General features: G+C 39.5%; 1 protein-coding gene across 2 annotated transcripts in view; it reads right to left on the bottom strand.

Moving 5' to 3' along the window:
* LOC105466506 (Rho GTPase activating protein 42) overlaps positions 1–25,316 on the bottom strand; it is a 312,048-nt gene that overhangs the window by 208,457 nt on the left and 78,275 nt on the right. For both annotated transcript variants that reach the window (XM_071075500.1, XM_071075501.1), the window contains exon 2: positions 18,646–18,741. In XM_071075500.1, coding sequence (XP_070931601.1) covers positions 18,646–18,741 — 96 coding nt within the window. The remainder of the gene's footprint in view (positions 1–18,645; positions 18,742–25,316) is intronic.

Here is a 25,316-nt window from a genome sequence, read left to right as displayed (position 1 = left end):
GTTTAGACATTGTTATATCTTCAAGAAAACATAAAAATCTATAAAAGTCTATAAAAGCCAGATTGAACCAATGCAATTACATTTTATAAGTCCAGATGATGCCCCAACAATAACCTTACTTTTCCATTTGGATGACAGATGTAGGCTCTGTAAAGCCCTTTCTTAGTAACCTTCTGAACTGACATTTCATACAGAGTAGGAAACAAGTAGTAAAACATTACCACTTAACTTGGATATGAGCCCCAGCAGATGACTTGGTCATATGCTTCTAGATCTGGCCACACCAAGAAAAATAAGAGTAGGATAAACATACATAGCCAAGTGATAGCCAGCATTATACTACAAAAGCATGCAATAATCTAAGGACCATCACATCAGTTGTTTATGCTTGGAACTTACACTGACAGAATCTTAATTTTTCGAACACTAAAAAAATCAAAGGTAGCACACTGACTGCTGTATCCAATGGTAAATTTTAAGAACACTTTAATACATAACCAAAATAAGAAGCACAATCAGCTTGTGGTATGCCTAAACAATAAATACCATGTCAGCAAAACAGGCTGAGTTTTATTAAAAGTGACACCAACTCTCCCACCAGATACTTGGTGTCTTTGGTGGCAATTAATACCCTAACTGATAGGCCACCCACTCTGTCTGCAATACTGGTTTTATTTGCAACCACAAATTCTAGTTATTATTTTCTAGGAGCCACAACATCAAATAAGATTTTTCCACTCCATTTCTGGCTTCAGGCTCCATGGATGCTCACTTGCAAAGTCAATAAATGGCTTCCTATTAAATAAATCAACAGAAAAAAAGTCACAGCCCTACTTACGAATACTGGCATGTCACTGTAAATACAACCTAGTACTTGGAGGCCTACACCCTTCTTCTGATACTTCACAGTCCCTTGTAATCTAAAGCCTCACATAAAAAATACATGGAAATGTAGTTATCATTGAGGTATCTAAGTCGGGTTCTCCACAATGTCCTCCTTGTGGTCAGATTTTGTTTTTTAATTGCCAAACACAAATCAAAAACAGAGTCATCTTGAAAACACACTCTGAAATCTTGCATTTACATTATTTAATTATATCTTATCATCAAGGCATCCCAATGAAGCCACGCAATCAGATGACTTAAGTTTAGTCAAATATGAGACATACCAAGTTGGAAGAGCTTACTAGACATTATTTGAGTAATTACAAAGTTGTTTAATATCATAGCATAGTTCCTAATTAAGTATTAGGTATTAAGACATGCACAGTCCACAAAAGAAAATGACAATAAAATTAAACTTTTATCAAGTTGAGAAGATACTCTGCATAGGGTTAGGGGCATCTCTGCCTCAGCACTTATCTATCTTGTCTATATTACAAGCACCTGTGCTGAATTTGGTCCCTCCAGCAATCAAACACTAATCCAGACTCTTCACAAGGCACATGCAAAGAATTCCTACTTTGGAATCCATTGGCTTACCATTGAGGGATTTCTTTATGCTTTCTCTTGTTCCTGTTTATCCTTTAACCATACTACCCAGACTCTTGGTAGGGGTTATGACCCATAATCTAGTCTCCTTTTAAATTCTCACTCAGCCCCTGTTCCCAGTGCCTCCCTCCATGCCTGGGTTCTGACATTGCACAGGTACCCAGGCACCAATCTGTGCTATACTTTAATCTTGTCTATCAATGTGTATCCTAACATTGCCTGCCAAACCACATTTGGGCTGAGATTCAGAACTTGTGACCAAGTCTTTAATCTTTCCTTCTCTTCTGGTCTAAGTGAATACTCTCATTTCTCTTAGCCTCACCAGTATAACAACTTATATTAGTCTGTTTTCACACTGCTACAAAGAACTATGTGAGACTGGGTAATTTATAAACAAAAGAGTTTTAATTGATTCACACTCCTACATGGCTGGGGAGGACTCAGGAAACTTACAATCATGGCAGAATATAAATGGAAAGCAGGCACGTCTTACATGGTGGCAGGAGAGAGAGTGCACATAGGGGAAACTGCCACTTTTAAACCAACAGACTTCATGAGAACTTCCTCACTATCACAAGAACAACATGAGGAAAACTGCTCCCATGATCCAATCACCTTTCTTGACACAGAGGGATTATAATTCGAGATGAGATTTGGGTGAAGACACAGAACCAAACCGTATCACAGCTAGACTCAAAAGAAAGAAACCTTCTGTAAGCCAGGGACTTGCCCCATAAGAGAAAGTGGCTGCTACTACTGCTCCAGATTGTTAGGATTACCTATGAAAATTAATAATAATTATGATGACTCCAGGGTGAAAGTCACAGTAGATTATGGGAATAATTCTAAGCTATATATCTAATAGTTTTTCCTTAGGATACTCTCCCAGAACTAGCTTAAAACAACTTAGTATAACCTACTCCGCAACTGCCAAACTATAAGGTAATTTGAGAGTTCAGGTATATATACTCGTATATATACCAGGTTTATATATATGGTAGGTGTGTATATTTCACAAAAGGTCAAATTTTGGCAAACAGATACATGCAAACACAAAAAGGACAACTTTCATTTTCACACAATTTCAAAACTTAATTTCTGCTGGCTTTTCCCTAGACTTCTTCCCACTATCTTATTACTTCAAATGAATTATATTTGAATTCTTCAGAAAACTTTACTGAGATTTTTGTCAATGCAGTAAGTGTTGCTGTGCCTAACGAAGTCCTCAAGTCACAAATTTTGTTTTCTTTGCAAGCACACTTAGTATGCTCATGAAAATGAGGACCTGTGCAATTCTGATGTTGCCTTGTTTTGTTTTGTTTTAATGATGTTGATTCTGTTTCCCAGAGTCAAAACCACCCCCAATTCAGAAACCATTTTCTGAATTTCCTCTACCAAGAGGCAGTGACATTACATATACTATCTCATTTAATGTCCACATCATAATATGAGGTGAAGTAGGTAATATCTTGATTTCACAGAGGGAAAAAAGGACAATCCATCAGCTTCAGAACTTGCCCTACAATCCCAGAGCTAGTAGGTGGAGAAGCAGGCATTTGATTTTGATTGTTTGATTCCAAAGTCTATTCTCTTCCAACAAACCATTATTGTCAAAGGGAAAAAATTAGAAAGTAGTGCCAGCCTGTATCCTACTACATTACAGGAGGAAAAGAACAGGCTTATCATCTTTAAAGGCAAACAGTTCCAGAGCTGTTTGTGCTCAAAAGTAAACGGGCGCCAAGTATCCTGATTGAAGGGGGATAATCAGTAATTTGCTGCTGACAAGCAACCACTTACACCTCGAACTGCCCCCATGTTTCCTGCCGTCAGGAACTACCTCCCAGCACTCCTTCACATTCCGCAGGCTGAAGCACCCCATTCATGCTCTTCTGCACCCAAGCTCCTGCCACCACCCACCCCAGAGAAGCCTCAACATCCGCTTCCTTGCCCAGTGCTCTTTTCCACAACCTCTTAACCTCCAGTGACCTCTTCTCTGTAATTCACACACCCACAAGGACACTAAAAGTTCAAGCTATCTAACCCCTTTGCTTTTGCTTTTTGGCAATCCTTTTATTCAACTCTAGTTCACTCCTAATCTTATTTCCCACAGTGGTTATCTAAAAAGAATTACCGTCTTTCTCTCAAGAACCCAGCCCCAAGTTTCCCCTCACTCTTACCAGATGGCCTGGCCTCCTGACTCTGTGAGAGAAATTCAAGACTCTCTGATCAGTACTGTCTTTATTCATTCTCTTCAACTTGTCTCCTGTCTCAGAAAAGGGGCCCTCGTCCTCTCAAAAGCTAACAACTCCACAGTAAGCCTCTAATCTCATTTCTCTCTCTTCTCCCTCTCTCTCTTGCCCTCTCTGTTATTTTTATCATCACTCCTCCCTCCTCACAATGCTGTTTCTCCTTCCTTTTGGTCTGCAAACTAGCTCCAAGCAAGGGCCCTACAATCCTAATGAGGTTCAAGGAAGAGAAAAACATGGGGCTATGGAGAGGAGGAGGAGATTTGCCTGATACGCTGCTAGCACTATGCAAAGCTCTTTAATGCTCACAACATCCCATGGGAAAGTCACATGTAAAATCCTCAAATCTATTGCCATTCGCCGCATTTTCCAGATAGGAAAACTGAAGTATACAGATTAAATAGCATGCATGGTCATAGAACTAATGACTTGCAGCACTAAATTTTGAATCCAAATTAGCTGATCGGAAATTTATACACTTTTCCACTACTGTAGGTATAGCCCCACAGCACCATCCCCTCATCCTAAATTTAACACATTAAATTACCTCCAGGATATTTAATACTAAGGATTTGTTTTTGTTTTTTTTTTTGAATCTCAAATTTAACACATGTCAAAACTAAATTCACAATTCTGTTCCACCCCTAGATGCCCTGGCACATAAGAATACATAAATGTGCTGGTAACACCACTCTCCTAGTAACATGAGCGAAGAATAATCTTCAGTCCTTCCTTCCATATACCCAATCACCAAATGCTGCTGATTTCTCTCCTCTACACTTCTTACATACCCATATAAGGATCTGACTTCATCTCTGCTGTCATATTACATTAGTTGCCCAGCTTATGTGGCTCTAACTCATTGTATGTAGGGACGCCAGAATAAAATTCCTAGAGGGCACCTCTGATCATGTCATTATCCAGCTCAAAATCCTTAAATGGATTTTTTAAAAGGGTCCAAACTCCATACTGCAAATAATTTGAGGCCTCCATGATGTGGCCAGAAGGTACGTGCCTAAGTAACTTAGCCCAAGATGCTACTATTTCTAATCTCAAGCTTTGCACCTCGAAACTACTGCACATTCCTGTAATTTTCCCATTTCCATGTATTTCTTTTACCTATATTTTCTGTCTGCATCATACCTAACCATTAGGACTCAGTTCAAATAACCTCCTCTATTTAGGCATCTTCTGATGTCCCCAGTTGGAAGTCTCTTCTCTGGCTCTGATACTGTCACAGCATTTTGTCCTTACTGTACCTAAAGCACTGGGCACCTTCTCCTTAGCATTATACTGATTAGATCATAAGTTATTTTTTTGACCCCTCTTCTATTTTGTAAGTGTGAGAAGAATACAAGATGATTTGATTCATGTTTGCATGAACCAGGAGGTTCTTTGCACTCAGAAGACACTCATGATTGGTAGAGAAGTTTAGGGAATCCAAAGTCCACATCAGTATGAACTAAGTAAGTCATATTTTGTATATCATTATAATTTGAAAAGCTGTTTTCTTTTTCATCCCTGGGAAATTTGCACAGCATCAGCACTGGCTCATGAAAATCATCTCTTATTCTAAAGATGTACACTTAAAACAAAACCTATTCTCAGCCTGTGAAGGACAAGGTGGCAAGAAATGACTAGGTTTCCCTACAAACAAGTGGCACTTACAGCTTTGGTGGCTGCGCTGGCATAACACTGGGAATCAGGGATCTGGGCATTCAAAAGGCACACTGCAGGAATAGACTAAAACGGTACAACCCTCCAACTGTGCCTTCTTCTGCACAGATCACAAGTCTACTGTTGATTTTTTGTTTTGTTTTGTTTTGAGACAGAGTCTCACTCTGTTGACCAGGCTGGAGTGCAGTGGCATGATCTCAGGTCACTGCAGCCTCCACCTCCTGGGCTAAGGTGATCCTCCCACCTCAGCCTCTCAAGTAGCTGGGACTACAGGTGCACATCAACATGCCAGAATAATTTTTGTATTTTTAGTAGAGATAGGGTTTCCTCATATTCCCCAGGCTGGTCTCGAACTCCTGGGCTCAAGAAATACACCTGCCTCGGCCTCCCAAAGGGCTGGGATTACAGGCGTGAGCCACCACGACCAGCCAAGACTAGTGTTTAAAGCAGTGATTTTCTACAGGCTGCATGAGACACCAAGGATCTCCATAAAATTAAAGGATCCTAGGACCACCACCCAGGGGAGTTTGCCTTAGTTCAGGCCTGGGGTGGAGCCCAGAAATCAAATTTCTAAGGCTCCCCACAGCTGATTCTGATGCTAGGCAGTCTGGCAACTCCTGACTTTGGGAAATAAAATGCATGCTTTGTGTGAGGAATTAAAGATTTAAACTATATTTAAGTAGGAAAGTGTATATTTCAATAAGATTTGTAAGTATCATCTTTCCTTCCTTACTTGAAGTTTATGTGTATTTCAATGGCAGAAATAGTACTCTCAGCACTGAGATGTTATCTCTGAGTCCCAAAAATCAAGCATGACCCCAAAGCTCTTCTCTCCACTGCCACCTGAATCACAACTCACCAACTACCCTGAATTCTATCCTTGACAAAGAAATTACTCCAAATTCACCCCCTTTTTTTAAGCCTCCTATTCCTAGATAACTATCCAAGGCAAACGTTTCTTTTACTTCTTAGGCCTGTGATTCAACTCTATTCTTGTTTTCAAATTTCTCCCTCTCTACTCTGCTTCCTTTTCATCCCCAAATGTCTTCCTCCTTGCTCATATGTTTGTCCTTACTTTTTTGTCAATGAGTTCCATTAATTTCTGAGTGTCTATATCCTGCCTCCTAACTCACTTCTAACAGATAAAATCTCCAGGGCTATTGCCTTTCTGGTCCAAACATTTTATGTCAAAATTGAAACTATATTTTTATTATTTCATTCACATTTTAAAAAGTGTTCTCTTGATGCATAAGGATTTTGTGATGCACGTAATCTCTGACTCACTGTGAACTAGCAAAGACTTCCATGTTACAATTCATCACATATATGGATGCTAGGAGAAACCTCCTAAAGCACAACTGCAATCAAAAGCCTTGAGTGTTTTTTGAGAACCTGCAAATTAAACTCTAGACTACATAGCAAAGTGTTCAATAATATTCTCTGGTTCTCAATCCTTACACTCCAGCTAAGAGGATATCACATCCTGGTTTTCTTCAATATCACATATGTCAAGGTAATGAAAACTCAAGTGTACAATCAGACTAAGTATGCCCAAGCAGGAAAAGAAGTCTAATGATCCAGAGCAGGAGGACAAATAGAGAATCTGGAAAATTCTCCAATGCTCTAAATGCATTTAAAAACAAAAAACAAAAAACAAACAAACAAAAAACTAGTGCTGGTGCAGCCAGTGTGCATCAGAGATCACTTACTCCTTTTGCACCAAATGGTTTCAAATCCAGAATTAGGTCAGTATCTGTGGGATCATATAAATTTGATTAATGGAGAATAAACCAAGCTTCACTTCACATAGTTTGTTGTAACACCAACATCTTTAAATTACAGATATCTGTATATTAAAAATATTACAGAAAAATATCTGAATAATCGTGACTCCTTGTATCTCCGTAGCACTTGCTGTAGTTTAGTATATAGTGAACTTACGTATTTTATCATCTAACTTCTCCGACAAGAATACAAAACCCTGGCCGGGCGCGGTGGCTCAAGCCTATAATCCCAGCACTTTGGAAGGCCGAGACGGGCGGATCACGAGGTCAGGAGATCGAGACCATCCTGGCTAACACGGTGAAACCCCATCTCTACTAAAAAATACAAAAAAAAAAAAAAAACTAGCTGGGCGAGGTGGCGGGCACCTGTAGTCCCAGCTACTAGGGAAGCTGAGGCAGGAGAATGGCGTAAACCTGGGAGGCGGAGCTTGCAGTGAGCTGAGATCCAGCTCCTGCACTCCAGCCTGGGCGACAGAGCGAGACTCTGTCTCAAAAAAAAGAATACAAACCCCCTTGGGGTGAGGATTTATTTCTGTTTTGCACAATGATGTATCTTCAGCACCCAATATGGCACCTGACAAATTCTCGGTGCTTGGTAAATACTTACTGAGTGAATGAACAAGTAACCTCAAAGTCAAAGTTGACAACCTAAGAGCCAGTTATCAAGGTTCTGGTACCCATGTGACTTCAGAAAATCATTTCACCCCTGGGTCTAAAGGAAAACATCGGCATTATCTCCCATGCTCACCAAAGTCTCTTTCTACTCCAGTATACTAAATTTGTGATTTGCGAAACCAAGCCAACATTTCTAAGTCAGAAGTAGCATTTTCTGATCATTCAGGAAAAAAAAAAAAAAAAACAGCTCATGTTGTTCCTCCCCACCCTCACATGTACATAAAGAAAGTAAGAGAAAGATCCTAGAACTATAGAAATGCAACTCCCAGAGAGAAAGAAGTAAACTACTCCACACCAAGAAAACACCTATGGTACAATACCATCCTCAAAGGCTATTTTAAAGCTGATGAAGAATTTATATTACAGTATATTCAACATAAGGTAGAGAAACTCCACAAAGAAAACTAGGAAAATACCAAAAAAACAGGGCCAGTGGGCTGAACTTTGAGAAATGATCTATTACTAGTGACCTCTTTCCAATTAATGAAAGTGGAAGCTGTGCACATAACACCCACAAGGGCCATCACTTATTTTTCTAGAGTCTGATGTTAACCAATAGGCACCCAACAATGCCTAGTCTATCTTGACTATATTCTCTTAGCATAATAAGCTTTGTTTTTACACCATTCAAAACAATTGTGACTTCACTGTCATTGGTTGTTTAATGTTGGTGTCCTCCAAAAAAAATTTAAACTACCTGTGCCACTCATTGTGGCTTAGATCTGGTTGATACTTGAGTATTTACTGAATAAATGAGTTGTACAACCAGGAAATGCAGGCACAGACAAGTTTAACAGGGAGGCAAGAGAAAGCTACAAAGCCGGTTTCTGACTCTAATCCCCATCGGCCTTTGGCTTTAACAATGTCACTCTTACAGAAAAGCAAAAAACCTATCGTATTATTCGTCTTCAATAACACTCCACCATGCTTCATAGAGTGGATCCTGGGTGGGTCAGGTGGACCAGCTTCATCAGTGTTCTGCCCATATCCACAAATGCGCCAGCAATATTGCTTTTGGGGTTACCAATACGTTTTAGAATATGTTAATTCAAAACTATAAAACTTGCAAATAATTAGGATCAAATATACATTTCTGCATCCCAAATTAGCATGCGTCATAGCATTTATTCCACTATCTAATTATTTTGTTGAGATTATTTTTTACTAACCATAGATAAAAGTCCTCCTTGACTCTCTATCCACCTCCCTGAAATAAGACTTTTTTAAAGTCATGTTATTTTAAACGAGGGGTATTGCTACCACCTTATCCTTTAGTTTGTATACTCCATGAGGGCAAAATTTGGACCACCTTTTTCACAAGCACAGTTCTTGTCACATAACACATAGTCAATAAATATTGAACAAATATAAAAAGAAAATAAATTTTTAGCTCTGGTTTAAAATTTATTTTAATATTTATAAATATTTTTTAAACTTGTTTTTTTTTTTAATTTTTGAGATGGAGTCTCACTCTGTCCGCCAGGCTAGAGTGCAGTGGTGCAATCTCGGCTCACTGCAACCTCTGACTCCCAAGTTCAAGTAATTTTCCTGCCTCAAACTCCCAAGTAGCTGAGACTACAGGCACACACCACCATGCCTGGCTAAATTTTCTATTTTTAGTAGAGACAGGGTTTTACCATGTTGGCCAGGCAGGTCTCAAACTCCTGACTTCAGGTAATACACCTGCCTCGGCCTCCCAAAGTGCTGGGATTACAGGTGTGAGCCATCACGCCCAGCCAAAAACTTGTTCTAAATGATTCTAAAGTACATGTAAAAATTACATATGTATGTGCATGTGTGTAAATATATGACCTATTACCCTCTGAAAATTTAGATTAGCATACTGAAAAGACCATAGTAGATATATTCAAGTAAGTACATATATAGAGAGTTATATATATATATGGGGTTTTTTGTTTGTTTGTTTGTTTGAGATGCAGTTTCACTCTTGTTGCCCAGGCTACGGCGCGACGGTGCAATCTCGGCTCACCGCAACCTCTGCCTCCCAGGTTCAAGCAATTCTCCTGCCTCAGCCTCCCGAGTAGCTGGGATTACAGGCATGTGCCACAAGCCCAGCTAATTTTGTATTTTTAGTAGAGACAGCTTTGTATTTTTAGTTTCTCCATGTTGGTCAGGCTGCTCTCGAACTCCTGACCTCAGGTGATCCACCCACCTCTGCTTCCCAAAGTGCTGGGATTACAGGCGTGAGCCACCACACCCAGCCAATGCATATATTATTTTTCATGTAAGGCTCTCAAATTCTATTTACCCTAAAGTGATTCATTTCTGTAAAAGTTTAATAGGTTTTGCAGGGGGCATTATTCACTCAACAAATATTTATTAAATCTTTGCTACAAATAAAGCCCTAAAGTACTAGGAAGGAATAGGAATATAAGTAAAACTGTCAGACCTCAAAGAGCATATAATTTGCTACAGGTGATAAGCAAGTGAGCCTTCTGTACAAAAGACTGGGCTGTGTTTTCTTGGGCAGAACAAAGTCACAAAAAAAGAAATGAGGTTTTAGGGGATTAATATCTATCAATAAGTTAAAAGTTAAATGTCTTCCCAGGCTTGTGACATGACAAGATTTCAGGTTATTTTTTACTCAAAGCCTAAAACATGAAACACCTAAGCTTTCGAATTTCAAATTAAGTCAAATAAAGTGCTTCAAAATACACACCTAATATGATAAAAGTATCTCTCTTGAGTAAGCATGTTTTCTTTAAGAGAGGAACACCACCTGAAATGTGCAACTTTCCCAGCTGCTTCAATCATTAATTGTGGGTGGTTTCTGTGTGGGTACAAAAATAAGGGTGGTTTAAAAAAAAAAAAAAAAGGAAAACAATAATACAATTGTCCAACTGAGAGCTATTAAAAAGTAAAATATGCTTCCTCTGCAGAGTTAAAAAGAAAATGTTATTTGTGTAAACAATTTAGGCATTTAGAAATGTTCCATTTTAATACACAACTTCCTGATTTATATAACCACATTTAAGTGGTTGTAATGAGGATCTGTAAAAACTGATGGATATTGTTTTTGATTCAGGAAATGAGAAGGTAGTTTACTTCCTTGAATTTAAGAAAGTATCACAGGTCTCTTTTAGAAGAGTTCAGTTGTGGTTGATAATGGCATTGCCTTTGGTTTAGAAATTTTTCGTAAAAATGCCCAAGAAGAATCTCTTGGCTACAAACAACTTCATCTTTTCTTTTTTTTTTTTTTTTTCCCTTAAGAGACAGGGTCTCAACATGTTACCCGGGCTGCAGTACAGTGGTGTGATCATACCTTCATGTAACCTCAACTTCTGGGCTCAAGGGATCCTCCAGCCTCAGCCTCCTGAGTAGCTAGGTCTTTAGGTGCATGCCACCATGCCTGGCTAAATTTTTACTTTTTTTTTTTTTTTTTTTTGAGACGGAGTCTCACTCTGTCGCCCAGGCTGGAGTGCAGTGGCCGGATCTCAGCTCACTGCAAGCTCCGCCTCCCGGGTTTACGTCATTCTCCTGCCTCAGCCTCCCGAGTAGCTGGGACTACAGGCGCCCGCCACCTCGCCCGGCTAGTTTTTTGTATTTTTTTAGTAGAGACGGGGTTTCACCGGATTAGCCAGGATGGTCTCGATCTCCTGACCTTGTGATCCGCCCATCTCGGCCTCCCAAAGTGCTGGGATTACAGGCTTGAGCCACCGCGCCCGGCCTAAATTTTTACTTTTTATAGAACTGGGACCTCATCCAGGCTGGTCTGGAACTCCTGGTCTCAAGCATTCCTCCCACCATGACCTCTGCAAGCACTAGGATTATAGGTGTGAGCTATCACACCTGCCCAGTTCTACCTTTTGTATCACAATATCACTAGACAAAGGATTATAGGTGTGAGCTATCACACCCGCCCAGTTCTACCTTTTGTATCACAATATCACTAGACAAATATTAAGAGTAAACTGTAAAAATGCATATTTGTAGCTCACGATCAAATTCTGAAGAAAATTTTCACTGAGGCATTTTCAATAATTTAATCATTGAATTAGCTTAAGTCAAAAAAGAAAACAGGCCCTTTTGTAACAAAAATTTTTAATGATCTTTTGAATGTATTTTCTGCATTTATTATGGCAGTTATGATTTTTAACCTGAAACAAAGGCTATTATCTCTCAAAGGGTTTCTACACTATAGAGGAATTCTTTCAAAATACATAAATTGTTTCCCATACTTCCCACCCTAGACTATATTCTTATTTCTCATTTGGGAAACAGAATCAAATATTACCTTTCCATTTGACCTAACAGATGCATCTTCAAAGTAAGTGAAAATTTTATGCCTTTTCTACACAGTCACTCTTCTGACAAAGAAACTGAAGGAGATTTTCCAGCCACTCCCTTGAAAAAATTCTTCTTGACACCCTCAAATCAGGTATCCGAGATCACTCTCAGGTTTCTATCTACAAATCAAAGTGAGTCACCTCACCACAGTAACCCACTGATGCACACCCAGCCTCAGAGAGGTAACAAACAATAAATATCTGCACCTCGGCAAAGCACTGCCAGCACAGGAAGACATAGTAAAGCTCCTGTGACTTGAATTGTCACTGTTTTAACCTTCTATACCTTCACCTTTCAACACATTCTCCTAAAGACAGAACAAGAAAATGTCAGGTGCACCTCAGCCAATGCTGTACACAAAACTTGGTTCAGGTTTGAGCTCTCATCCATCAATCAGCACACATACAATTTGTACAAATGTTTTCATACAAAAGTTTCTTTTTAAAAATGCAACATGCTCTTCGTGCTATTTTTTTTTTTTTTTTTTTTTTTTTGAGACAGAGTTTCGCTTTGTTGACCACGTTGGAGTGCAATGGTGAATTCTTAGCTCACTGCAACTTCCACCTCCCGGGTTCAAGCGGTTCTCCTGCCTCAGCTTCCCGAGTAGCTGGGATTACAGGCATTGCCATCATGCCCAGCTCATCTTTGTATTTTTAGAAGAGATGGGTTTTCGCCATGTTGACCAGGCTGGTCTTGAACTCCTGACCTCAGGTGATCGCCTGTCTAGGCCTCCGAAAGTGCTAGCACTGGGATTACAGGTGTGAGCCACCATGCCTGGCTGATGCTAACTATTAAGCACTATCCTTGTTGCTATGTCTGCATATCTACATTCAAAACGGAGTAAACAAGGAACCAGCAATATACTAGTTATGTCAGAAATAGCTGGGGGACTGTTAAAAAATACAGTTTGATTCAAACTACTTAATTTACTGACTCATTTCTCCCCTCAGAATTTGGAGCTATTACCTTAGTTGACAAATGGTAGTGTATTGCCTGTCACTACCACAGGAATTTTCTGTTTAGGTGTGTCTACAGGAATGAAGTCTCCACCAAAAATATTTACTAGCAAAGTGACTCTCCTTCTTGGTAAATGTTTAATCTCTTGAGTCCAAAGCTCATACTGTTCAAGACTTTTCTCAGAGTCTAGGTCATCATACAACATCACTAACCAAGCTGTTTATGCACAATTGCAACTGGACTTTTCAATGGTTTCCAAGATTACATAGAATGAATAAACTTTGCCTCATATTAATGACTAACATTTTTATTGGCACTAGTTCAGTTTGACTAACAATATCTAACTTTTTTTTTTTTTAAACGGAGTTTTGCTCTTGTTGCCCAGGCTGGAGTGCAATGGCGCGATCTCAGCTCACCGCAACCACCCCCTCCCAGATTCAAGCTATTCTCCCGCTTCAGCCTCCCAAGTAGCTGGGTGATTACAGGCATTTGCCACCACGCCCAGCTAATTTTGTATTTTTCGTAGAGATGGGGTTTCACCATATTGGTCAGGCTGGTCTCGAACTCCCAACCTCAGGTGATCCACCTGCCTCGGCCTCCCAAAGTGCTGGGATTACAAGAGTGAGCCATCGAACCCGGCCACAATATCTAAATTTTTAAAAAACCTAGAGGTCTTCTCATTTTTAATCTTTGATTTAAAATGATTTCAAATTATAAGTACTAAGGCCGGGCGCGGTGGCTCAAGCCTGTAATCCCAGCACTTTGGGAGGCCGAGGCGGGCGGATCACAAGGTAAGGAGATCGAGACTACAGTGAAACCCCGTCTCTACTAAAAATACAAAAAATTAGCCGGGCGCGGTGGCGGGCACCTGTAGTCCTAGCTACTTAGGAGGCTGAGCCAGGAGAATGGCGTGAACCCAGGAGGCGGAGCTTGCAGTGAGCCGAGATCGCGCCACTGCACTCCAGCCTGGGCAACAGCGTGAGACTCCATCTCAAAAAAAAAAAAAAAAAAAAAAAAAAAAAAAAAAAAATTATAAGTACTAAATACAAAAACCAAATAGAGTAACTTGCATACTCCAGCTTTGGTGTGGATAAAAATTCTCAAGTGATGTGCTTAGACTTACAGTCTTTTATTATCCTATGTACTAATGTGCTAAATCAATGTAGCTAAACAACCCATCTCATAGACAGGTTCATAGTAGTATCTTTGGACATCCAGCCGTTTAACCCACCATAAACAGTGTTTTCAAAAGAATATGATTTTAGTTTCTGCACAAATAACCTTTTATTTCCTATCAGTAAAGTTTTAAGGCTGGACAAATAACTCATATTGGAACATTATCAGTTCCCATGCAAGAGTGTGCTCCAAGACTGATGCAATGAGTATTGTTTTTGTATTTACACACATATTACTTTGTGTAATTAGTTACATAATGGTACCTTTTTGTATTTGATCTACCCCTATAAATGTATGATATGAGAGGTGGCTTGAATCTATCTTATACCAGTTTATAGTCACTTTCCTCCCATCCATCACCGATTTCTGAGCCCCACGTGTCTAGCACTGTACTCCTAACTCAATGTCTTCCTTAGTTCAAAAAACCAAAGCCAAATACAAAGTGGGCAGTTAGTGCAGCTGTGGGAAGTTAAGCGGATGGGCTCAATAGGCCACTTCCCACTCACCGAGCACTGCAGTGAGCAGATGAAAGGGAAAAGGCCAAAGCTCACCTGCAGCTCATTTATCCTTAGAGAAGGGAGGGCAATGGCCTCTTGATGCTCTTCAATGAAAAGGGAGGTGCTAAAAAAAAAAATGTACAGGACACTACCCTGCTTGGGACTTCAGTCCTGACCTACTCTCTGAGCCACAGGAATTCCCCACTGGGTCTTGAACAACAAATTCCATTTTGCCTCCTTCCAAGCCAGCAGTGTGTCACTGGCACAAAACAAAACAAAACAAAAAACCCAGCAAGCACAGGCCAAAAGGGTAGGGGCAGAGGGAACTGGTAAAGGGCTGGGGCAGATGTACAGGCCAGACATGGGCCTACACATCAAACACACTCCCAGAACAACTTTCATAATTAGGCAATTACACTGATATAGTAACACCACCTTCTCTTCCTTACTTTGCCCCAAACCTTTTTTTTATCCTCTTCCACTGTGAGCACAAGGAAAGCAGACACCTTTATTCATCTTCCTATTGCCTTCCTAGCCATTCCCACCACACCTTACACACAGAAAGCCTGCCAATGTGTTACTTTTCAAGTCGTTTTGCGCTGACATGACCCACATACAGAAGATGAGCTTCTTTGTAAGTCACAGGATTTTGTGGCTATGTCATCGGTAGGTCTCAAGCCTACTCCAGCTGAGAGTGTGGTGGGGCTATTGCTCGCTGCTCAGAGTCACAGCTGTCCATGCCTCATTCCCCTTTCATTAAATCAGAGCAACAACGAAGTCGTTGGAACTCAGGCTTCAACAAGGCAAAGACAGCAGAAACGCTGTACCTTCCCACATAGAACTGAAGCCAGTGAAGGAGGATAAGCGTGATCCTTGTTCTCCACCCACTCCAGAAACACACGTTAGTCCCAGGGATACATTTTCCAGTTCCTTGTCCTTGGTAGAACAGCTTGGGATAATCTCATAATCTTCCATGTCAGCAATGATTCTTCAGAGCCTCTTACTACTACTTCTTTATTATCTACACAATTTATTTTTAACCATTTAGAGTGTATATAGGAGATCAGGTAAAAGGTAAAAAGTGTTGAATAGGATATTGAAATATATTTATATTTTTATATGTTTAATATATGTTCCAGAAATATTTTATACTTATAAGTCATTTTGCTCTAAGTTTTCCTAATAGCATTGCTATTTAAATCAGATTCCCAGTGCAAAGGTGTTAAATAAATCTCCTGATTTAAAATTAGCAAGCAACATTATATCTACTTGTGTAGATTCTTCATCTCCTGATCTCCAACCTGAGATTTAACTTCTCAAAGCCCATATAGCATTAGAATGTAATGTAATATTCATTGCTTGTAAGCCTTCACCTGCTGATCAGTTCACACCTCTCGAATCTAATCTGCAACAGCTGCACAACAATGTTCAATTAGCCAAAGTGGAAAGAGTCAAACAAGCCACTGTTGAGCTATCAAGTTCACTACAACTTGGGGAAATTATCTAACATCTGCCTAGAAGGTTGCATAGCACAGTGATTAAAAACCCTACATCTGCAGTTACTACACGCATGTGTGACTTCAAGATGACTTTTAAGTAAGAAGCTTAATGGAAACGGAAACATACAGAAAGATGTTTACTGTACTCTTAACAATAACAGGTAAAGGGTCAACCAGAAGTAACCTGAACATACTATAGGGATTATTTCATAAATTCATGTATATGAACTTGATGAAATAAATTCATGAAGTCATTAAAATTATATCATCTGTGGAAACCCAGGAGTATTTGCTATAATCCTCTTTCCAAAGAAAAAAATACCAAATTATATATATCATTGTATTAGAAAAATATGTATATAAGTGAAAAAAATTAAAGTTTATAAGGAAAATTATGTCATTTATTCAACAATTTATCTGAAGGTCCACTGTGAGGATCTGGGTCAAGTGCTAAGGCCAAAAGCGTTAAAAAAGAAAAAAATCTGGCTTCTGCCTCCATGGAATTTATAGCTTAATATAACTAAGTGAAGGCTGGGCACAGTGGTTCACACCTGTAATCCCAGCACTTTGGGAGGCCAAGGCAGGTGGATCACCTGAGGTCAGGAGATCGAGACCAGCCTGGCCAACATGGGGAAACCTCATCTCTAATAAAAATACAAAAATTAGCTAGGCCTGGTGGCATACGCCTATAATCCCAGTTACTCAGGAGGCTGAGGCACGAGAATCACTCGAACACAGGAGGTGGAGGTTGCGGTGCCGAGATCATGCCACTGCACTCCAGCCTAGGTGACAGAGCAAGACTCTGTCTCAAAATAAATAAACAACTAAGTGAAAATAACTGTTATGTAAATATGTGGGTGTAGCTTTTCTAAATAATAATGCTAATATATTTGTATTTTAGTGATATAATCTATATGTGGGTGTAGCTTTTCTAAATAATAATGCTAATATATTTGTATTTTAGTGATATAATCTATATGTGGGTGTAGCTTTTCTAAATAATAATGCTAATATATTTGTATTTTAGTGATATAATCTAGGCTTTTACCTGGCTAAGTGTATACTACAAAGCCTATGTTGAGGACCAGACATTTATAACACAAATGTCAAGAAATGACAAGCAAAATGACCACTATTGTTCCAAATGTTGGCAGTGCATGATCCCTAATGCTGCCCTTCCCCAGCTCTCCTGTGAGGAGGAAGATGTCATGCATGTGGGAGGGCTCTCCCTTATTCCTGGAGGCACTTTAACTATACCTCAGGCAAGTGACAGGCATGGCTGGGACCATCTTTCATCACAAAACTGAGGGCTGAAGGAGACCAGCCCCTCCACCCTCCCCTCAAATTAACTAACACTCCTAAAAAAACAAGCAAAGAGAGTGACCACTTGGCATGTATCTGCTCAGAAAGACTGCCAATATGATCACAATGATGTATGTATCGTGTAAATTTCATACGCAGAGAGCTTGTCTAAGGACTCTGTACCCTGCCCAGCGATTTCTCCAAAAGGAGCTCTTGTGAATACAGGCAAGCTAAAGCCACACATTGAAGCCGAAACTCATTCAGCTTAACTTCTCCTGAGAGCCTTTTTTTGTGGGGGTAACACTGCCCTTTTGTTTCACAGCGAAGTCTGTGCTAGGATTTGCTACTCAGATAGTCAAAGCTAATGAAATATACTGTCTAGAAATACAGACATAACTGGTAGAACTACGGAAGAAAAAGAAAGGGCAGAGGAAGAAGAGGTATGTGATTGTGGAGAGGTATGAAGGGGATTATAAATCCCAGCTTCTCAGAGCGTGGTCCATGGACTAGGAGCATGGACATCACCTTCAAATCTATTAGAAATGAGAATCTTACATGCAAGCCAAGACCTGCAATTAATAAGATTTCCAGCTGGGCACGGTGGCTCACACCTGTAATCCCAGCACTTCGGGAGGCTGAGGTGGGTGGATCACGAGGTCAGGAGTTCAAGACCACCCTGACCAACGTAGTGAAACCCCGTCTCTACTAAAAATACAAAAACAAAATTAGCTGGGCGTGGTGGTGGTCACCTGTAATCCCAGCTACTTGGGAGGCTGAGGCAGGAAAATTGCTTGAATGTGGGAGGCAGAGGTTGCAGTGAGCTGAGATCGCACCACTGCCCTCCAGCCTGGGTGACAGAGCAAGACTGTCTCCCAAAAAAAAAAAAAAAATTCTTCCATAGAAACCCAAAATCACCCTTATAGTATCGTCAAAGTCAGAAAATATTTTAGATGTTTATTATTTAGGTGTGTGTCTATTTGATTTCAGTAAAATAAATATTAGAGGTAGAACTTTCTAAAACAGTAGTACTTACCAATACTAATTTCATCATCTGTTTCAGCATCACCAATACATTCAAACTGGAAATCTTGTAATGACTGGGAAAATTTCTGCACTGCCATAGACAGATCTGCAATTAAAAGTTAAGCAAAAAATCCATAAGGTGAGGTTCCATTGAACCCTGATGAGTTTCCAAATATAACATTATATAACTTTGATTTTGTATTATATTAACCAGAATCCTTTGAAATACCAGTTTGACTAATTTAACCAAAATTTAAAGACACTATAAATACTGAAAATGAATCTGGTCAGTTCTATACAGTAGAGATTTACTGCTTTAAGAGAGTTTTGGTGGCAGATGTGTATTATCTGAAAGCCAGTTTACCAAAGCCTTTATCAAGGAACTACCACTTGCTGACCATAAATGGAGCATTTTTATTTTATTTTATTTCAAGTTCTAGATACATGGTCAGGATGTGCAGGTTTGTTACATAGGTAAACGTGTGTTATAGTGGTTTGCTGCACCTATCACCCATCACCTAGGTATTAAGCCCAGCATGCATTAGCTATTTATCCTGATGTCTCCATCCCCCTACGCCTCCCCCCTGGCCAAACAGGCCCCAGTGTATGTTGTTCCCCCGCTGTGGCCATGTGTTCTCATTGTTCAGCTAATGGAGCATTTTTTCGTTAAAAAAAAAAAAAGAAAGAAAGAAAGAAAAAAAAAAAAGGAATGCTTCTGAGCTTGCTGGTGAAGGGCAAAAAGCCAACGGTTGATTAGAAAGAGTCACCAATAATATTCTGCACAAACTGTGGAAAAGTAGAAAATATGTTTCTATCAATAAACTAACGATTTTGGTCAAGAAGGTAAAAGATGACCTGAAAGGCTGTTTACAAATAACTTCGAGACTCAAGTTAAACACACCTTCCAATCCTGACTTCAGTCTGAACAAGGCCCAGAGTCTGACTAAACCTAGAAAAAGAATTCTTTATTTATGGGCAGAAAAAGAAAAGCCCAGAATAATAAGAAGTAAATCCCCGGGAGTCAACAGCCCAGGATGCAACCTAACCAAGTGATTAAGAATGCAGACTCTGGAGCCAGGCTGCCTGGGTGGAAATCCAAGCCCCACCACTTACTTGCTATGTGACCTTGGACAAATTATTTAACTCCTCTGGGCCTCTGTTTCCTCACACAGTCAAGCACTGCATAACAACATACACCACAGTAGTTCCACTAGACTATACTGTAGCTGCCCTACATGGGTGCATCTCTTTTTAAATCTTTTATACCATATTTTTACTGTACCTCTTCTATGTGTGGATATGTTTAGATATACATACTTACCATTATGTTACAACTGCCTACAGTATTCAGTACAGTAACATGCTGTAAAGGTTTGTAGCCTAGGTGGGATAGCCTACTTCACCATATGGAAAGGTAAGTAGTAGACTATACCATCTGGGCTTGTGTAAGTATACTCTATGATGTTTGTACAATGACAAAACAGCCTAAGGATGTTTTTCTCAAAATGTGCTCTTGTTGTTAAGCAATACATAATTATATATAAAACGGGAAGACGGCATAACCATCTTATAGAATTGTTTTGAGGATTATATGAGTTAATATTTGCAAAGCGTTTAGAACCATGCCTGGCACTTAATAAACCCTACTTAAGTCTAATGAATAAAAATAAATCCACTTCACAGTGCAGCATCAGGAAAATCTTAAAGATCCCATCTCTCAGAGCTACTCTGATCATTTATGTCAACCCAGTCACACCAATAAGAAAATAGATGTCTACACCAATAAGAAAATAGACTTTCCTGGAATTCACTCTATACTTCACTTAACAGTGTCTCTTGCGTGAGATCAAGTCTAATACTTGAGTCCTTACATTTAATCAAGCAATAGGAACTGATAAATTCTCCCTCCTTGGCCAAATTTGAGTCAGGCTCCTTCAAGCCCTCTTCTTGACTAGGCGTCCACCTTGTCCCTGACCCTTGCTGGGCCTGCAGAGTCTAGTTTTAGCAAGGATTCTACTAAGTCAGTCTAGAAAGAATCCCCTACCCTCAATATTTGTTCAAATTCCTCATCCCCCACCTTTCTTCAGCAAGAATCCTACTCCCATCAATGTCTCTTCTTAGTCATTTTCCATCCACCCAATGCCCCACATCCTGCTCCTTGGCCATAAATTCCCACTTGTTCTTGTTGTATTTAGAGTTGACCCAGATCTCTCTCGTCTACTGACATAGTCTTTACACCTGTTGTGATAGTCCTGAATAAAGTCTTCCTTATCATTTTTACAAATGTCAAAATAATTTTTATTTAACAGAATAATTGCGGTCCTATGCCTAGACATAACCACAGAACTTACTGTGGCAGTCCCTACAGTCATGAAACCCCAAGTCCAAGTACCTATCAATGTGGGCACTCAAAAGTGAAAAGGTCTCCAAACACGAAGGTCACATTTTGTACCACTGTCAGCCAAGGAGCTACCAACACACTCACCAAGGACAATTCCGTAGACCACCGACTTCAAATTTCAGACAGGCTTTTCTTTTTAAACACACATTAGACAGTTTCATTTTTAATTCTGGGTACTCTCCCTGAGACTTAGGAAAACCATTCCATTTAACAACCCTTTATTTTTATGTGTAGTATACAAATATGTAGTATACAAATATAAAAGTACACAAATATACAAATAAATATGTAGTATACAAATAAAGGCCTTATGTTCTGCTGGATTTGAAGCCCCAAATGTAATTCCTACAGCAGAGTTGAGACTGGGGATACATGGGCAGATCAAGATGCTTGGGAACCCTGCAATGGATATGCTTCTTTCTCTCCCCTCGCCACCACCAAGAGTTCCTCTGAACTTCCCTCAAACGCAGATGAGCCTATTTGGAAGCTCTGTCCTAGGAAACTCATGACACAATCTCCATTTCTTCCCAGACTGTTCTTGACTTCCCATGGCCTTGCACCTTGACTGAAAAAGGCAATCTGTTTTGTCCCTTCACAGAGATCACTGTGAATGCACGACAGTAACTCCCATCTCCAAACAAGAATACAGTGGCCCACTCATAGGCTACTCTGCCAAGTTACTGAGTATGAGCACTGAAGGCAGATTAACTGGGTTAGAATCCTGCTTCTACCAATAATTAAGTGTCATGACTGTGGGTAATTTTCATAGCCTCTCTGTACCTCAGTATGCCATCTGTTAAGTAGAACCACTCCTCAGGGTTATGGTGAGGAGAAAATGAGTTAATATAGATAAAGAACTTAGAACAGCATCAAACACAGAGAAAGCACTCAGAACATGTTGACTATGTCCATTTTCAATATCTAAGAAAGGAAAAATAAAAATTTCAGTTATGAAGATGGCAACTCTTGGACCTTAGATAACCTTGGAAAGTGCTCAAGACAATCTGTTGATAGCAGTTTCAGATTTTCTCGCTACACTGCAAAGCCATCAAGCCATGACAGTTATTATTGTTCAGCATTTCTGTGTAAGAGATGGGCGTCTATTTCAACTCCTGATGGAATCAAGAATGCATGAACGATCCTTTCACAGCCCTTCCCGAAGCATAATGAGAGACAGGATTATACAAGAAAATATGGCTATTAACTAGTTCAAATGATAATTCTACGAATAAAGGGGAAGTCTCAAATATGACACATTTTCAACTTCAAATGTGTTCGGGTTCTTGGTCTTCTTCCTATTTATTCTCATTTTCCTAATGCCGAAGTAATGATGAGGTCAAAAAAACCATCAAGGTAAAGAACTTATGATATGTTCTGGCAGTAATAATGATCAATCTCTAAAATGAGGAATCCAGCTCATGCTTTTAATCTTGGCTCCATCTCCTACTGACTGTGCAATTCTGAATTAGAAAGCCCAACATCTTCCCATTAATTTAAAATCACACGAGACACAATATTTTCCTAATTGTCTAACTAAAGTTTCTAAACCATGACCAGGCACAAAAAACAGAAGAGCTGTTTCTAAAACCTTTTAAATAAAGTTCATCCACATCATAATCGAAAGACCTCTATTTTAAAACCTAATAATTTTTTTAATTTGTTGTTGAATTTTAAAGTATCATATTAAAGAGTCAAATTTTCCTCTTAAGTATAAGATAAAAGATCCCATGCCATCAAAGAATCTAGTTTAGACAGGAGTGTCTCTCCCTATTATTACCCAACATTCATTTATTGGTAAGCAAGCCGTGTACAGTAAAGATGCTTCACATGCCCCCACCCCCACCCCTCCACACACACACCACATCCTTCCCATTTGCCTGACTGAAAGTTAAGCATCAAGCGTCTGCACATGCATTCACGTTATCACCTGAAAGAAGTTATACTGGGCTTTAATTAGTCAACAATGTTTTCATATCAAAGAGTTAACCACCAGCTTCCGTGATTAGATGATGTTAATGAAACATTAAAACTTCATTTCATTAGAGGAATACAAAACACCTATGATTAAATAAATATTTAGTTACAACTTTTCTTGCACACAGACTTAAGAACCGAGGTCTCCTGGTTATTTTGGAGGTGTTAATGGAATTGCTTTTACAGTGTTAGTTACGGAAGTGGGCTATATATATTTATGTCAGAACAAGTACAACCAGTGGTATAAGGTAGTTCTTCCTAAAATCCAGCTTCTCTGGGATTGGATTTAAGGAAGACTCACAGGAGCAATTTGTCTAGATATATGTGTTGTAGAATTCTCGACTTTTGACAACCATGCAGAAGGCAGATATTATAAAGCAATGAGAATACAAAGGTTAAAATAGAATGTATCCTTCCCTCCTAACAGGCGCAGTCCCATAGCGGGGTGAGGCATGTAATTAATCATAACAGAGGGTGATCGATAAATTGTTTGACAGAGATTAATAACAACAGTACCTAGTACCTGATACTTTTGTAAGCATTTAATATAAATTAACCCATTAGTCCTCACAATAGCCACAAGAACTAGATGCCATCACTCCCATTTTACAGATTAAGAAACTGAGGCACAGATAAGTGACTTCCCCAAGGTCACACAAGCTAGGAAACAGCAGAACCAAAATTTCAACCCAGGGCGCCAGCTCCAGAATACCCACTTCACCACATTGCCACACAGTTTTGCACATAGACCTTAAATAAAGGTGGCAAATAAAAAGGCACAATCAGTTTGGATTGAGTGTGCAGGGGTAGAGTTGTTAGAAGACTCACTAAGAACAGGGACTTGAAAGATGCAACAATGTACCAGGAAGACTAAAACAATATGTCTAGAATCTTCCAAAGGGTAGCTTCCACGTACATACTCAACCATATCTCTAAAGACTCACACCAAGCTAAGGTACTGGTTATTGTCTGAAACAAGCCTGCTATTCTTTTGTATGTATGTTTTTATTGTCACTTCACCTACTTAGAACATACTTTTCTCCCATTCTTCATTGTCAAAAAAGGCCTTTTTTTAAGATTTCTCTCAAGTCCTCCTCAAGTCCTCATTTTTTCCAAAAAGCTCTTTCTGACCCCTTTCAATGTGACACTATCTCTGCCTTTAACTCTCCATTATATTGGGACTCTCTGGTGATGCTTTCACCTTTATCTCAGTGATTTGTAAACCTAACCTACCCACCTTATTTTAAGTAGTATATTAATGGTAGGAAACTTTACCATCTATGAATACTACCCAAGCATCCAAGACCCTACCTTGTAAACAACAGCTCTTTTGTTGAAACCATCAATTTCTGCAAATTGGATAAATACTCCAAGCCCCTGGATGTCTTTTACCCTCCCTTCTTTCCTTTCACACTCTTACAAGCCCCTAATGTGGCTTTTACAGTCACTTGTAAAACATGAGTTATTCACTTTCAGAAATAATGATGATGACCACAATGTTTTAGTACTTACAAGCAGCTTTAATGTATGCTTTCAATAACAACAGCAATAGTGTTGGCAAGATGTCTTACTTTTTCAAAGTTCTTACATACTTAAATCTTACACAAAGCTATGAGGGCCAGTGCTCTGAAAAGTTAAGTAATAACTTGCCTGGAGTCTAAGAGCTGGACTCCAACCTGAATAGCTTTTCTGCTTCCCAAACTGAATGCTCTTTCATGGCATATCATAGTTAATCGCCAAAGAATGATGGGCATTAAAACTGGGAGGGGCTAGGCACCGTGGCTCATGCCTGTAATCTCCATGCTTTGGGAGGCTGAGACAGGAGGACCACTGTAGGCCAGGAGTTGAAATTGAACCTGTGCAACATAGCAAAACCTTAACTCTACTAAAAATGATTAAAAATCAGCTGGGTGCAGTGGCTTGTGCCAGTGGTCTTAGCTACTTAGGAGGCTAAGGTGGGAGGATCACTGAGTAAAGGAGTTCAAGGTTGCAGTGAGCTGTGATAATACCATTATACTGCAGCCTGGGTAACACAGTGAGACTTGTCTCAAAAAAAAAAAAAAAAAAAGAAAACAAAAAAAAAAAGAAGAAGAAGAGGAGGAGGAGGAAGAGGAAGAGGAACTGGGAAGGCTATGAGCCTTATAATATTTAATGAATCTTTTACCTGCTATATAAATTTTAAAACAGCAAGACTCATGTGTTGGACTCTATGAGAGACAGCTAGCTATGCTGAGCATGGAATAATCCAGCAGCAAATGTACATAAAATGGTCATTATAAAACACCATATTAAAAGACAAAGGAGCT

Source organism: Macaca nemestrina, chromosome 12 (genome assembly GCF_043159975.1).
Source record: "Macaca nemestrina isolate mMacNem1 chromosome 12, mMacNem.hap1, whole genome shotgun sequence".
Taxonomy (NCBI): domain Eukaryota; kingdom Metazoa; phylum Chordata; class Mammalia; order Primates; family Cercopithecidae; genus Macaca; species Macaca nemestrina.
Note: the sequence above shows the minus strand (reverse complement) of the source record. Positions and strands in the feature narration are given on the sequence as shown.